General features: G+C 41.6%; 1 protein-coding gene across 1 annotated transcript; it reads right to left on the bottom strand.

Moving 5' to 3' along the window:
- Positions 1 to 6,601: 6,601 nt before the first annotated feature.
- Positions 6,602 to 10,946, bottom strand: LOC144981489 (WD repeat-containing protein on Y chromosome-like). The gene has a single exon (XM_078929559.1). The coding sequence runs from the start codon at positions 10,775 to 10,777 to the stop codon at positions 6,728 to 6,730; it is 4,050 nt and encodes a 1,349-aa protein (XP_078785685.1). The 5' UTR covers positions 10,778 to 10,946; the 3' UTR covers positions 6,602 to 6,727.
- Between the last annotated feature and the right edge of the window lie 457 nt (positions 10,947 to 11,403).

Here is an 11,403-nt window from a genome sequence, read left to right as displayed (position 1 = left end):
TGTGTTTTGTGTCTTGGTGACGTCCATCTATTTTAAGTTTCACTTTGGTTTTGTTATTTATTGCTTTAGTGCCTGAGCATTTAAGTTTGTTACCTTCTTTACTTTTGCAGCTGTCATTCAAATAAACGGCTGCACTGACAGCCTTTAACCCTTACCGGCTTAATATTATTTCTTTATGTTATTTTTTTTGCCTCCGTGCTGTGACTTTGTTCTGCTGGAAATTTTTATTTTGTTTTCGTTTTGCTCTTTGCTTTTCTCAATATAACAATAGAAAATGTTAAAACATAAGAGTCTAAAACTGAAACTATAGCCTAAACTATAAGTTCAGTTATTAAACAAGTTAAGTTTTAATCGTCAAAATTGTGCAAGGACCAACAGTTGGCACTTAGAATGAAGCAACTTTAGAAAGATTTGACAAGACAGTTTTACACCAGATGCGCCCTTTTCTGTGAAGTATCTTCATTTCTGTTTGAAGGTTCAATTTTAGGCCCACCACTTTCTAATCTATATATGCTGTATATACTGCCACTTGGTGAAGGTCATCAGGAGGCATGGCATTTGTTTTCTTGGCTATGCTGATGACACACAACTCTACATCGCTGCGTCTCCTGATGACGAAGAGTCAGTCAACATACTTTTAAATTGTATTTTAGACATTAAGTCATGGATAGCAGAGAACTTCCTACGGCTAAACCAGGACAAAACAGAGGTTTTCGTGATCGGCTCTGAAGACAAGAGAGACCTTGTTTGATTTAAACTAAAAAATTACAAACCTTCTCAGTGTGAGAAACCTGGGTGTTATTTTTGATTCTGAGATGAATTTTATCCCACAAATTAAAAATATAACAAACACAGGGTTTTATCATCTTAAAAATATTGCCAGTGTCCGCCCATTTCTCTCTATTGCCAGCACAGAGATGCTGATGCATGCTTTTATTTCCAGCATATTAGATTATTGTAATGCCTTGGTCTCTGGTCTTCCCAGAAGAAGGATATCGAACCTTCACCTGGTGCAGAATTCAGCCGCACGCGTGCTGATGAAGACCGGGGGGCAGGAACACAATACACCTATTTTAAAATTGCTGTATTGGCTTCCTGTGAGCTTCAGGATTGATTTTAAAGTTCTTTTATTGGTTTATAAATGTTTTCATGGTCTCGGGCCTTCATATTTATCTGATATGATTTCAAAGTATGAGCCCTCGTCGACCCTGAGGTCCTCTGGTGCTGGCCTTTATCAGAACTAAAACTTAAGGCGAGGCCCCATTCAGTTTTTAATGGACGTCACCTGTGGTACCGCCTCCCAGCATGCCTCAGGGAGGCAGAGACTGTTCATACTTTTAAAGGAAGGCTCAAGACCTTTTTTAAACTGCTTTTATTAACTTATTAGATTTTTTTTCTAACTTGTCCTGTCCAACAGCTGAGCAGACAGATGAGAGCTGAAAGCCTCTTATGTTGGACATATTTTTCTGCTACAATAGGGCTTATGAAACATTTGATACACTGGGTGTATATTTAAGTAAACCCCTTTTGTAATTTAGGCTAAACTTTATTGACCTTACTTATACCTGTAATAGTCTTTTGTTGGAGCGTGTTAGGTTGAGTGGAAGGATCCCAAAGCAGAGACTGAAGCCGAGGGCAGGTTGACAATTTATTCCTCAGGAACAAAAAGTAAATCAGACAGAATGCTGAATTCACGGAGCTAGACTGATATACAGGCCAGGTGCTAAGAGCTACTGAATAGTAATCATCTGGCAAGGAGAAAGGAGATGGGTGCAGGCTTTTAAAGACATGGTGATGAGGTGAGAATCAGGTGTGCAGTGTAGAGAGGCAACAGGGAAAAGCGCCTCCTGCTCCACACTCCACATAACATGTTATGTGCTCCACATAACATGGAAAAGAAAAGAAGGGAAGAGAGGGGGTGGAACGGTAGAACCGTAGAACCGGTGAAGCAGCATAAGGCAACAAGTTGCTGGATGTTTACAAGCATTACAGTCAGGTTTATAAGTAATATAAATCCAAAAGGGGGCTGGGCCTGTCCACACACCCACCCAAATGCCACAAACATACCTGGTCGATCTAAAAAAAAAGCCTTCATACAAACCATGTCAACATGGTCAAATCACAATACAACTAATGTTTGCACACACGCATACTTATGCTTTCGGACTAACACGTAAAATATTTCATTTTGTCACTCAAACTATTTGTGCAAAGGTAAGATAGCACCTGTGCTCAAGTGGATCTCTATGTTCTTCTACGGTGGATGATGGAATGTAAAAAGAAGGAGGGAGAGTGTCCAGTCACCCCCACACCAAGACACCCCTCCCCCCCAAAAAAAGACCCCCCCACCGCACGGTATCAGAATAAGATAGAGAACAACCGTCCGCCGGGCAGTCACATCTTCCACCCAGGCCAGGGCCAGCAGGTCCGCCATGGGGGCCCCCAGAGCCAAAGAGTGGGGAGGGACCTGGGGACAGAGAGTGCAAGCTCTAGCCCAAACAGAAGAGCAGCCCCACCCCCCCATCCCCCCTGCAGCGCCGGTAGTGCACAAATCGGGGCCCCACCGCAGGAGAGCACCCCTAGCTCCAGACAGGCAACCCACAGTCACCCAGGACTTCTAGGCATCCCCCCACCCCGACCCCGGGTATGGGCCAGGGCACCCCAAGGGAGAGCCGCACTACGGTCCAGACAACTGCCCACACAGTCCACGGTTGGCCCAGGTGAGAGCAAGGCACGGGCCGGCCACCTCTGCCCAGGAGGAAGACCCTTGGTGATGAGACAACCGTCCCCCCCCCCCCCCCCAGCATTGGGCCCAGGTCTCCTCAGCCTAGGGGCCCCATCCCCCCAAAGCGCCCCAAGACCCCACACAAGGAGAGAGGAGCCAAGAGCCCCTGGGATAACTCTGGTCAGGTCTCGACGAGACAGAGGCTGCCAACTGGCTGTCCAACTGGACCCCCCCCCCCCCCCCCCCCCCAGGCAAACCCCTTCAACAGGGCCGACCAGCCTACCCGCCCACCCTTTTAGACCCTGTGGTCATGTGGGCATTACCCGGAGCGACTGCGGGGCTCCAAGGGAGTTGCGCCGCCTTGTCCCAGAGCCAGAGAGGGAGCGACCGCAACACCAGATGCAGATGGGAGTCCATCTGGCGCAGGCGGACCCCCCCAGGGCGGACCCCCCTCCAGCCCCCCCAGCACAGGCAAAAAGACCCCCCCCAAGCCATGCTGGATCGCCACCCAATCCCCCCGACCACACCCCCCCACCCCCAGGCCGGGAAATCCCACGGCAACCCCCGCCTGCAGGTACCAGACCCGAACCCCCTACCGACGGGGTCCCCACTGCCCCCCACCGCGCACCAGAAGGCCCTGACCCCACCCCTAAACCACGGCAGAAAGGCAAGGAGCAGGGACGACCAGGCCCCCCACCCCCTAAGTCATGGAGTTAGCTATGGGAGACCAGAGAGACTGAATTCTTTCAAAGTTACTTGAACTTTGGGCTGACATTTTTTCCAAGCTGATATGATAAAACAGCAGATTTCTGTATTGACTTACAGTAATATTTTTATTGTTTTTCCAGTTTATTAAAATTGTTTTTTAGCAATACAAAGAGATATGAAAATGATAGATAATAATCCTCCTTCTACATCGATGGCACTCATGTCAACAAGCACACAAAGTGATGGTAAAGCAGTGATTGAAACCTTAAGCCAGACTGATAGATCGGCACATACCTGCTGCCAGAGAGCCTGGACAGGTGTGCAGAACCACAGTGCGTGTATGTAACTGTCGGGTAGATTACTATCCGATGTCTGAGTTACTGAGACCAATCTTGAACATCCTTTGTCCAGTGTAGTAAATTCTGTGAAGAGTTTTGAATTGGATTAGCTGCAAGTTTGGACTTTTTTGTCAGTTTAAAGGTGTTTGGACAAAGTTCTGACTAGGAGCTTTCATCTGTGCTGATGCTCAAATCTGCGTCCCATTTTATTATCGGAAGTGAAATATTATTATCTAGGTTGCATAAGAGTTTGTATTTTTTGGAGAGAGTTTATTCATTGTAAAATAGGTAACTAGGTAAGAGGAAACTAGTTTTTTAGGTCATTGTCTTTGTATTTAAACTTTTTAGTAATTATACATTTAAGTTGCTGATATTCCAAGAAGTTATTTATTCCATGCTTGTCTTGTAGTCAAAGTGGCATTTATAGTAATACTTTGGAAACAATCCTGTTTTTTAACTGTTTGGATAATAAATGGTAGATATGACAGGTTGATCTTTCCACATAACACCTGTTCCAAGTCTAACCAAGAGTTGGTTTCTGGATTGTTTTGTAATCATTTTAAGATGTATTGATAATTGATATTTTTTGATCCCACAATGGGGAAATTTTTCTCCGCATTTTGACCCATCCTTTGGGGGAGCGGTGAGCTGCAGCTTAACCGTGCTAAGGCAGTAGCGTTAAGGGCCTTGCCTAAGGACCCTCACTGATGTTCATTGCTCGCCATTGATATGGTAATTGACCCAGTACCATTGTTTATCACCCTCCAGGAATCGAACCCTGGATTCCTGCATTGTAGCCTCTCACCTTACCAACCGAGCTACCCAGACGCTTGGTAATTCTAAGCCTCCATAGGTTTTTGCAGATTTTAACGTTTTTAGACTAATTCTTGCAGGTTTATTGTTCCATAAAAAGCTTAATATAGATGGGTCTAACGTATTGAATCATTGTAGTGCCGGCTTATTTGATATTTTAAATATTTATTTTCTCTCTATTTTTTTTTTTTACCAATTTGATATATGTGTATGTGTATCTATTTATTCTTTTTATTGTTCACATGTCTTTATTCACATTTTCAATTTTATATTTGTCTATTAAGGTTTATTTATATTCCTTTCATTGGTTATTCATCTATCGTAATTTTTATTTTCTTCCTTTTCCCTTTCATTGTAACTCCAGTGTTTTCTTCAGAGGGATCCTCCACATCGGTGACTGACCCGTCTCAGCAAACAGGGTCACTGCAGTGAGATCTCCCACTGTGGTAGTGGACTCTGTGAACTAGAGTGGGGGGTCACTGATGTGGACATGTCCCCAAAACATTGTTTCCCCACCTCAGTACAAAGCCTACATTGCATCATTCTTGTGTATGTGTATGTACGAGTGAGATCGCACTTCCACAGATGTCGGATCACTTAACCGCAGTGAAATTCTGGCTGTGGTCGGCTACAACTGCAGCTCCTAGCTGCCACATCTGGGCGGCGGACCTTCAGCTCCTGACTTTGTTTAATGTGAATGTGTGGCCACTATGGGGGGAACCCATAAAAACACACAATTTACTGTGCAAAAAAAGAAAAAGTTTTTTTTCCCTGTTGAAGTGTAGTGAACCTACATTCATACTTCAGAGGGAGAATACACACTTTTTTACAGGTTTCAGTCAAAAAAGTTGAACAGAATGCTGACCAAAACAAAAGATTTATGAATAAAATAGTTTGTGACAGATTAATGTGGCATATTTTGTGCACCACGAGTGAATTGCATGGAATTTTTCAGAAGAAATATAATTATTTTGCTGCCAAAGGCCACAAAATTTATATGGGTGGTTAATTCAGACTTCCTTTGATGTGCTTGTAATGTGACCATTTTCTTGTCTTTTCAGTTTCTTTATTCCAGCTCCAGGTTTCCCAGCCTGCCCCAGAAGCACCTGATTGAGGAGGGTTTAAAAGGCCCTTTTTGCCCCCCCCCTTCCCATGGCTGGCAGCCATACTAGCAGGATGACTTATGCTTGTCACAGCAGCCTTTTTCCCCTCCACAGATAACTGTTGTTAGTGTTTCCACGTTAGTGGGAATAAACCTGATTGCTTTGTACTGTAAGCCATTGGTTGTGTCTTTTATGTTGCACCCACTGAGCCTGGATATAACAGTGCTGTTGAGAAGCAAGTAATACTAATCAGAAATCAGAGTAGATTGGGTTTCAAGGTTCTGCTGAGATTTGGACTGAAGCCACTGGATTCAGAGTCCAGGGTGCTGACCACTACACCTTAGAACCCTAAACTTAATGAAGAAAGGATGCAGCTGGGAGTCAAACATGTGCCTAGTTTCTATGAGGTTATACTAAAGACTACATCCCTATGCAGCCTAAATTCCAAAAACTTTACGCAAGATGCAATTTGTTTCAGATAAAGAAATAAGTTTAGTTTCCTTTTTTACATTTCCCTCTTAAAATAGTGTAGCATTACAAACAAACACACTAATGCAGTCCCAATATCCTACAACATCCTAAAAACAATCCCCATTTAACTCCAATGTTATTTAAAAGATCTATAAAATTCCACATTACCAAAATGATATGGATGATATTAAAATAAATAAAATCCTAACAAACATAGATAGCTTATATCTTTTCTGATTATAACAGGTTTCCTCATTCCCATGCAGCAACATTTTAAAAATCTTTTTAAAGGCCTACTTATTTTCAAAATCATCTAAAAGATCTAGTCCTACTTTAAGTACTGATGCTGCTGCTGTTCCTACTACTAATGCTAATAATAAAATAAAAATCCTAACAAAAGAGTTTAATATCTTATTTTTTTATAGTTCCCCTTAAGTCCCATTAAGTCCTCCCCATGCAGCAAAACCTTTTTTTATCCTAATATATATCCAATATCAACAAAAAAATCTACAAAAATATCTTGATGTTCATCTACATCCATCTTGACAATCCTACTTTTTGTCCTTGATCTATCTTGCTAAATAGGATGAAATTGGTGCCACTTTACTCCCTGTTTGCCGCTCTTTTTGAGGGATAACAGGTAGGCGTAACGGGTTAGTCTTCTTCTCCGGATTCCTTTGCACTGGATCATTTCTTAAAAACCTGATGTTGATACTTGTTGGTGTAAGACTTTGTGAATACGGTGAGGGTATTGCAAGCCTGGTGTTCCTTAGTTTCTCTTTTTCTAGGACAGCTGGACTGTACATTTGGCTGTTTGTCCTCACTGACGTTTTTGGCACCTCACAAGTTTTTACAAGGCCAGTTTTAGTCCTTGATAATCTTGTGCTGAGAGCATCAGGTGGGTGTGGGACAAGTTTGGTCTCTACCAGCCTTTTCTTATCTGAGACAGTTGGAATGAGTGATGGCCTTGTTGTCTTCTCAAGAGTCTTTGGGGTCCCTTCCGATTTTACAAAGCCAGTTTTAGTCCTTGTTAATCTTGTACTTGGAGCAACAGGTGGGTGTGGGACAAGTTTGGACTCTACCAGCCTTTTCTTATCTGATACAGTTGGAATGAGTGATGGCCTTGTTGTCTTCTTAAGAGTCTTTGTGGTCCCTTCCGATTTTACAAAGCCAGTTTTAGTCCTTGTTAATCTTGTACTCGGAGCAACAGGTGGGTGTCGGACAAGTTTGGTGTCCATCAGACTTTTCTTAACTGAGACAATTGGAATGAGTGATGGCCTTGTTGTCTTCTCAAGGGCCTTTGGGCACCCTTCCGATTTTACAAAGCCAGTTTTAGTCCTTGTTAATCTTGTACTCGGAGCAACAGGTGGGTGTGGGACAAGTTTGGTGTCCATCAGACTTTTCTTAACTGAGACAGTTGGAATGAGTGATGGCCTTGTTGTCTTCTCAAGAGTCTTTGGGGTCCCTTCCGATTTTACAAAGCCAGTTTTAGTCCTTGTTAATCTTGTACTCGGAGCATCAGGTGGGTGTGGCACAAGTTTGGTCTTTGTTAACTTTTCTTTATGTACGAGCATTGGAAGTTGTGACTGCCTGCTTGTCTTCTTAGGACTCATTTGCAGTTCATCATTTTTCGCAAAATTGGTTTTGGATTTTACTGATCCAGTAGGTTCCTTGGTGTCAGTTCCTCTAATCGGCTGCTTCTGCGGCTGTGCTTTCAAGTGTACTGACTTCTTTTCTTTCTTCTTTTTCGGTTTTTCATTGTCAATGCCCATTCTCATTTTTAAGCGCTCTAGTATAGCAATAGAGTCATTTATTTCGTCAAATCTTTTTTTTATTTTCAATTCTTCTTTTCCTAATTTTTCATTTGTTTCCAATTTCCGTCTACTGCTGTCAATTTCATCCTGCTTTTTCAACTCTTTTCTGACTTTGCTCTCAGGGAACATTGAGAGACTGAGATCCCATGTGTCCTTCATGAAGGTGCCTAAAAAGTCCCCCTGCATTGTCCATATTTTGACATTGTGATCCTGTCCTGCAGATATTATATTGTCAGAGTCAGGGCAAACTAAAACACACGCAATCCCATTGTTACTACCTTGCCAAGATCTCAATAGTGGAGGTGCACAAAGTGATGTATGCCACTCTTCAAGGGTTTTATGTTGTACAGACTCACTCTGTGTTCTATCAGTAAATCCCTGAATGTCCCACAGACAGAGTCTTCCAGTGCTGTCACCAGTCAGTAGTATCTTTTCTGTTTTATTAGTTGTCATGCAGGTAATCTTTGCACTGTCCTTTGTCACTGCTCTAAATTTTGCTATCACTCCTCCATGTCTTTGAATTGACCAGGCAAAGACAAAACCACCATGTGACACAAGTAATATGTCTGTCTTCCTGTTAGTTGTCCTTTTTTTTAGAGAAGTAGAGACAACTCCACCCATGCTTTTATAACCTGTACTCAAAGGCAAACTTTCTGGATCATGCAGGTCTTCAATTAACGGCTCCCTATCAAATATGGTACCTTGGTTTTCAATCCCTGCTGGTTGTACTTTAGGACTGTCAAAGATGTGGAAGTAGAAGCAAACTCTGTAGTTTTCTAAATCCCATGCAACCGCATTGCCATCACTGGATATTGTAATGAGTGTGTCTTTATGGAGCTCCATGGCACAAGTGTCTTTTAATAAAGGGTGCTGCAAATATTTGTGATTTCCGTTCTGTAAGTCCAGCGCAAAGATGGTTTTGCAGTTCAGTGCTGAAATGAACAACGTATCCCTTTCTTGGATCAGGCCTGTCACATGATTTGGGACTTTCAGTGGGAGAACTTCAATCTCTTTGCCGTTGTTAAAGTTCCAGTATGCTATTTCCTTATCTTTAGAAAGTGCCAATAATTTGCGATTTGTCGGATCAAACATAATAGCAACTGGCTTCATAAATACATTTGATAAGGCACTGAATTCCAAAAGAAACTCTCCTGTCAAAATATCCCATACTCGTATACAAGCATCAAGAGATAGAGAGACAAGCTGCTTGAACTGACTGTTGTAAATAACATCCCACAATGGCTGGTCATGACTTGGAATTCTTTGCTTGAAGACATCTGTTCCTTGTCCAAGGCATCTTGCTAATTCTTTATCAGCCAAAACAAGCTCATTGTTGTGTTCCTCGTAACACACAGCAGAAATGGTTTTAGTTTTCAAACAATCAACAAAGAAACTCTGCAAACAGGTCAAATCTAACTCATTCCAGATTCTTACATTTTTGTCAGTTGAAACACTGAAAAAGGTTCTCTCCGAAACACTATACTTGACACTGACAATGGGACTGCAGTGTGCTCTGAGTTCATGCTGACAGAACTTTTTGTCCAATACCCAAATTCGCAAAACACCATCGTCTCCACCAGAAATCAAAAACTCTCTTAAATGTGTGAAACCGGCACAGTTGAAATGCTTTAAATGGCTGGCACATTTAAATGTCATAGATTTTGCCTTGGTATAGTTCAGACAGGATGAAATTCTGCAACCAACAACACTCATGAACTTAGCGGAACGTCCACAGACAATATAGGAATTTAGAAGAGGAATGTACTGTAAACTGTTCAATATGTCAGAAAAAACAGAGATCTTGAAAGAATAAAACTCAAAGGACCTGTGTTTTAACAGGGTTGACACACGCACACATTGATAGTCTTTTAGAACCATGTCACAAAGCAATTCTTTTTGGAAGAGGCCTCCTTTTAAAACATCTTGACTGATGCAAATGATCAAGGATCCTGTTCCATCTGCCATCGAAAACATGGCTTTAGCGCCAATACGTGTGTATTCCATAGCTGTAACTGGACACTCATCATTTATTATACAGTATTTTGTGCGAGAAAAACCTTGATAGAGCGTCGTGTAATCAAAGAATAGCACTTCCCCTTCAGATGTGGAAACAGCTATCTCATTAAGGTCATTAATGTAAATCATGTCATAAACATGCAATGGGTTTTTGTTATGTGAATGAGGAATCTCTTTTTTTCTTTGGTTTCTAAGGAAACATCTGTGTGAATTCTCAAAACCGTCAGTCAAGAATGTCAGAACCCCGTTTTCAGTCAAAGCAACATATTGACATCTGTTGTACGTTTTGAGTTTCTGCAGTGTTGTGTTAGGATTATCCCTATTGGGCAAGGCAACCGGCAGGATTTTTACAATGTGTCTATTCAGTCCAATAGAAATGAACTCAGGAGACAGAGGGAAAGGACATAGATCAGTTTTAGTCCGACTGTTTCCATGTTGGAATACAAAAAATTCCAAAAGTTCTTCAAGATCAACAACTCCATCACAGTTTGTGTCAATTTTCATGTGTAGTAAGCATAGATTCTGTTTGCCAGCATGTGGAAAAACCTCTTGCATTGCCACAGAGAATTCATCCATATCCAGACCTCCACTTCCATCAACATCTGCCCTTTTGAAGAGCTCAATTACCTCTGAAACAGGCCAAGCTAAAAAATCTTTTTCTGATATATTGACGAACTTACAAATTTCATTAAAGTCCTCCGTTTCAAAACTTGTTGACATTGTAGACTCACAACTTGTCAAATCACAGTGTTCAGAGCTGTCTTTATCACTGTTAGTGCGCTCTGGCATCTTTAAAATATTACCTAAAGGCAACCCAACAAAATGCCCTTTTCTTGTAGTCACAAACTTCCTTGGGTCGCAGACAGTTACAAAAGTCTCTAAAGGGATTCCTGACTAAGCAAAGTGCCTCCCCCTATTTAGCACTTTTCATCTCATCCCAGACACAGTCAATTGATGAAATTTGATGCCAATTTTTATCAGATTTGATCATATCGACATCGGATGATGTCATCTGATGTCACCATCTGATGTGATCACATCAGCAAAGGGATGTCATCAATGAGATGACATCACAGCACAGTGATGTCATCTAATTGATTACATCACCGTGCTGTGATGACGGTAAAGTTGCCTTCAGATTTTATTAGCACCTTTGTCAGCCGCCTTTATAAGAAAAGGTTAAAGGGAAATATATTTGTGACCTCAAAATGCTCCTAAAATTGATTTTTTTTCAGTGTATGACATTTGTGCAAGACAGGATTATTCTCGACTTAACCACTCAGGCAAGTTAAACAGATTAAAAAAACTAGAATAGGAGGAAAAGAATACTATACATGTATTAAAACTGAAGAGATTTAGTATTTATGAAAATTTGAAATCGTTCTAATGTTTTGGTGTTTAAAAAAAAGCACCCA

Source organism: Oryzias latipes, chromosome 13 (assembly GCF_053564925.1).
Source record: "Oryzias latipes strain Hd-rR chromosome 13, Olatipes_Hd-rR_3.1".
NCBI classification, from domain to species: domain Eukaryota; kingdom Metazoa; phylum Chordata; class Actinopteri; order Beloniformes; family Adrianichthyidae; genus Oryzias; species Oryzias latipes.
The sequence above is the reverse complement of the archived record's forward strand: the minus strand, read 5'-3'. Positions and strand labels throughout refer to the sequence as shown.

Coding starts and splice junctions, on each gene's coding strand:
- LOC144981489 (XM_078929559.1), bottom strand. CDS start 10,777: ATGCCAGAGCGCACTAACAGTGATAAAGACAGCTCTGAACACTGTGAT.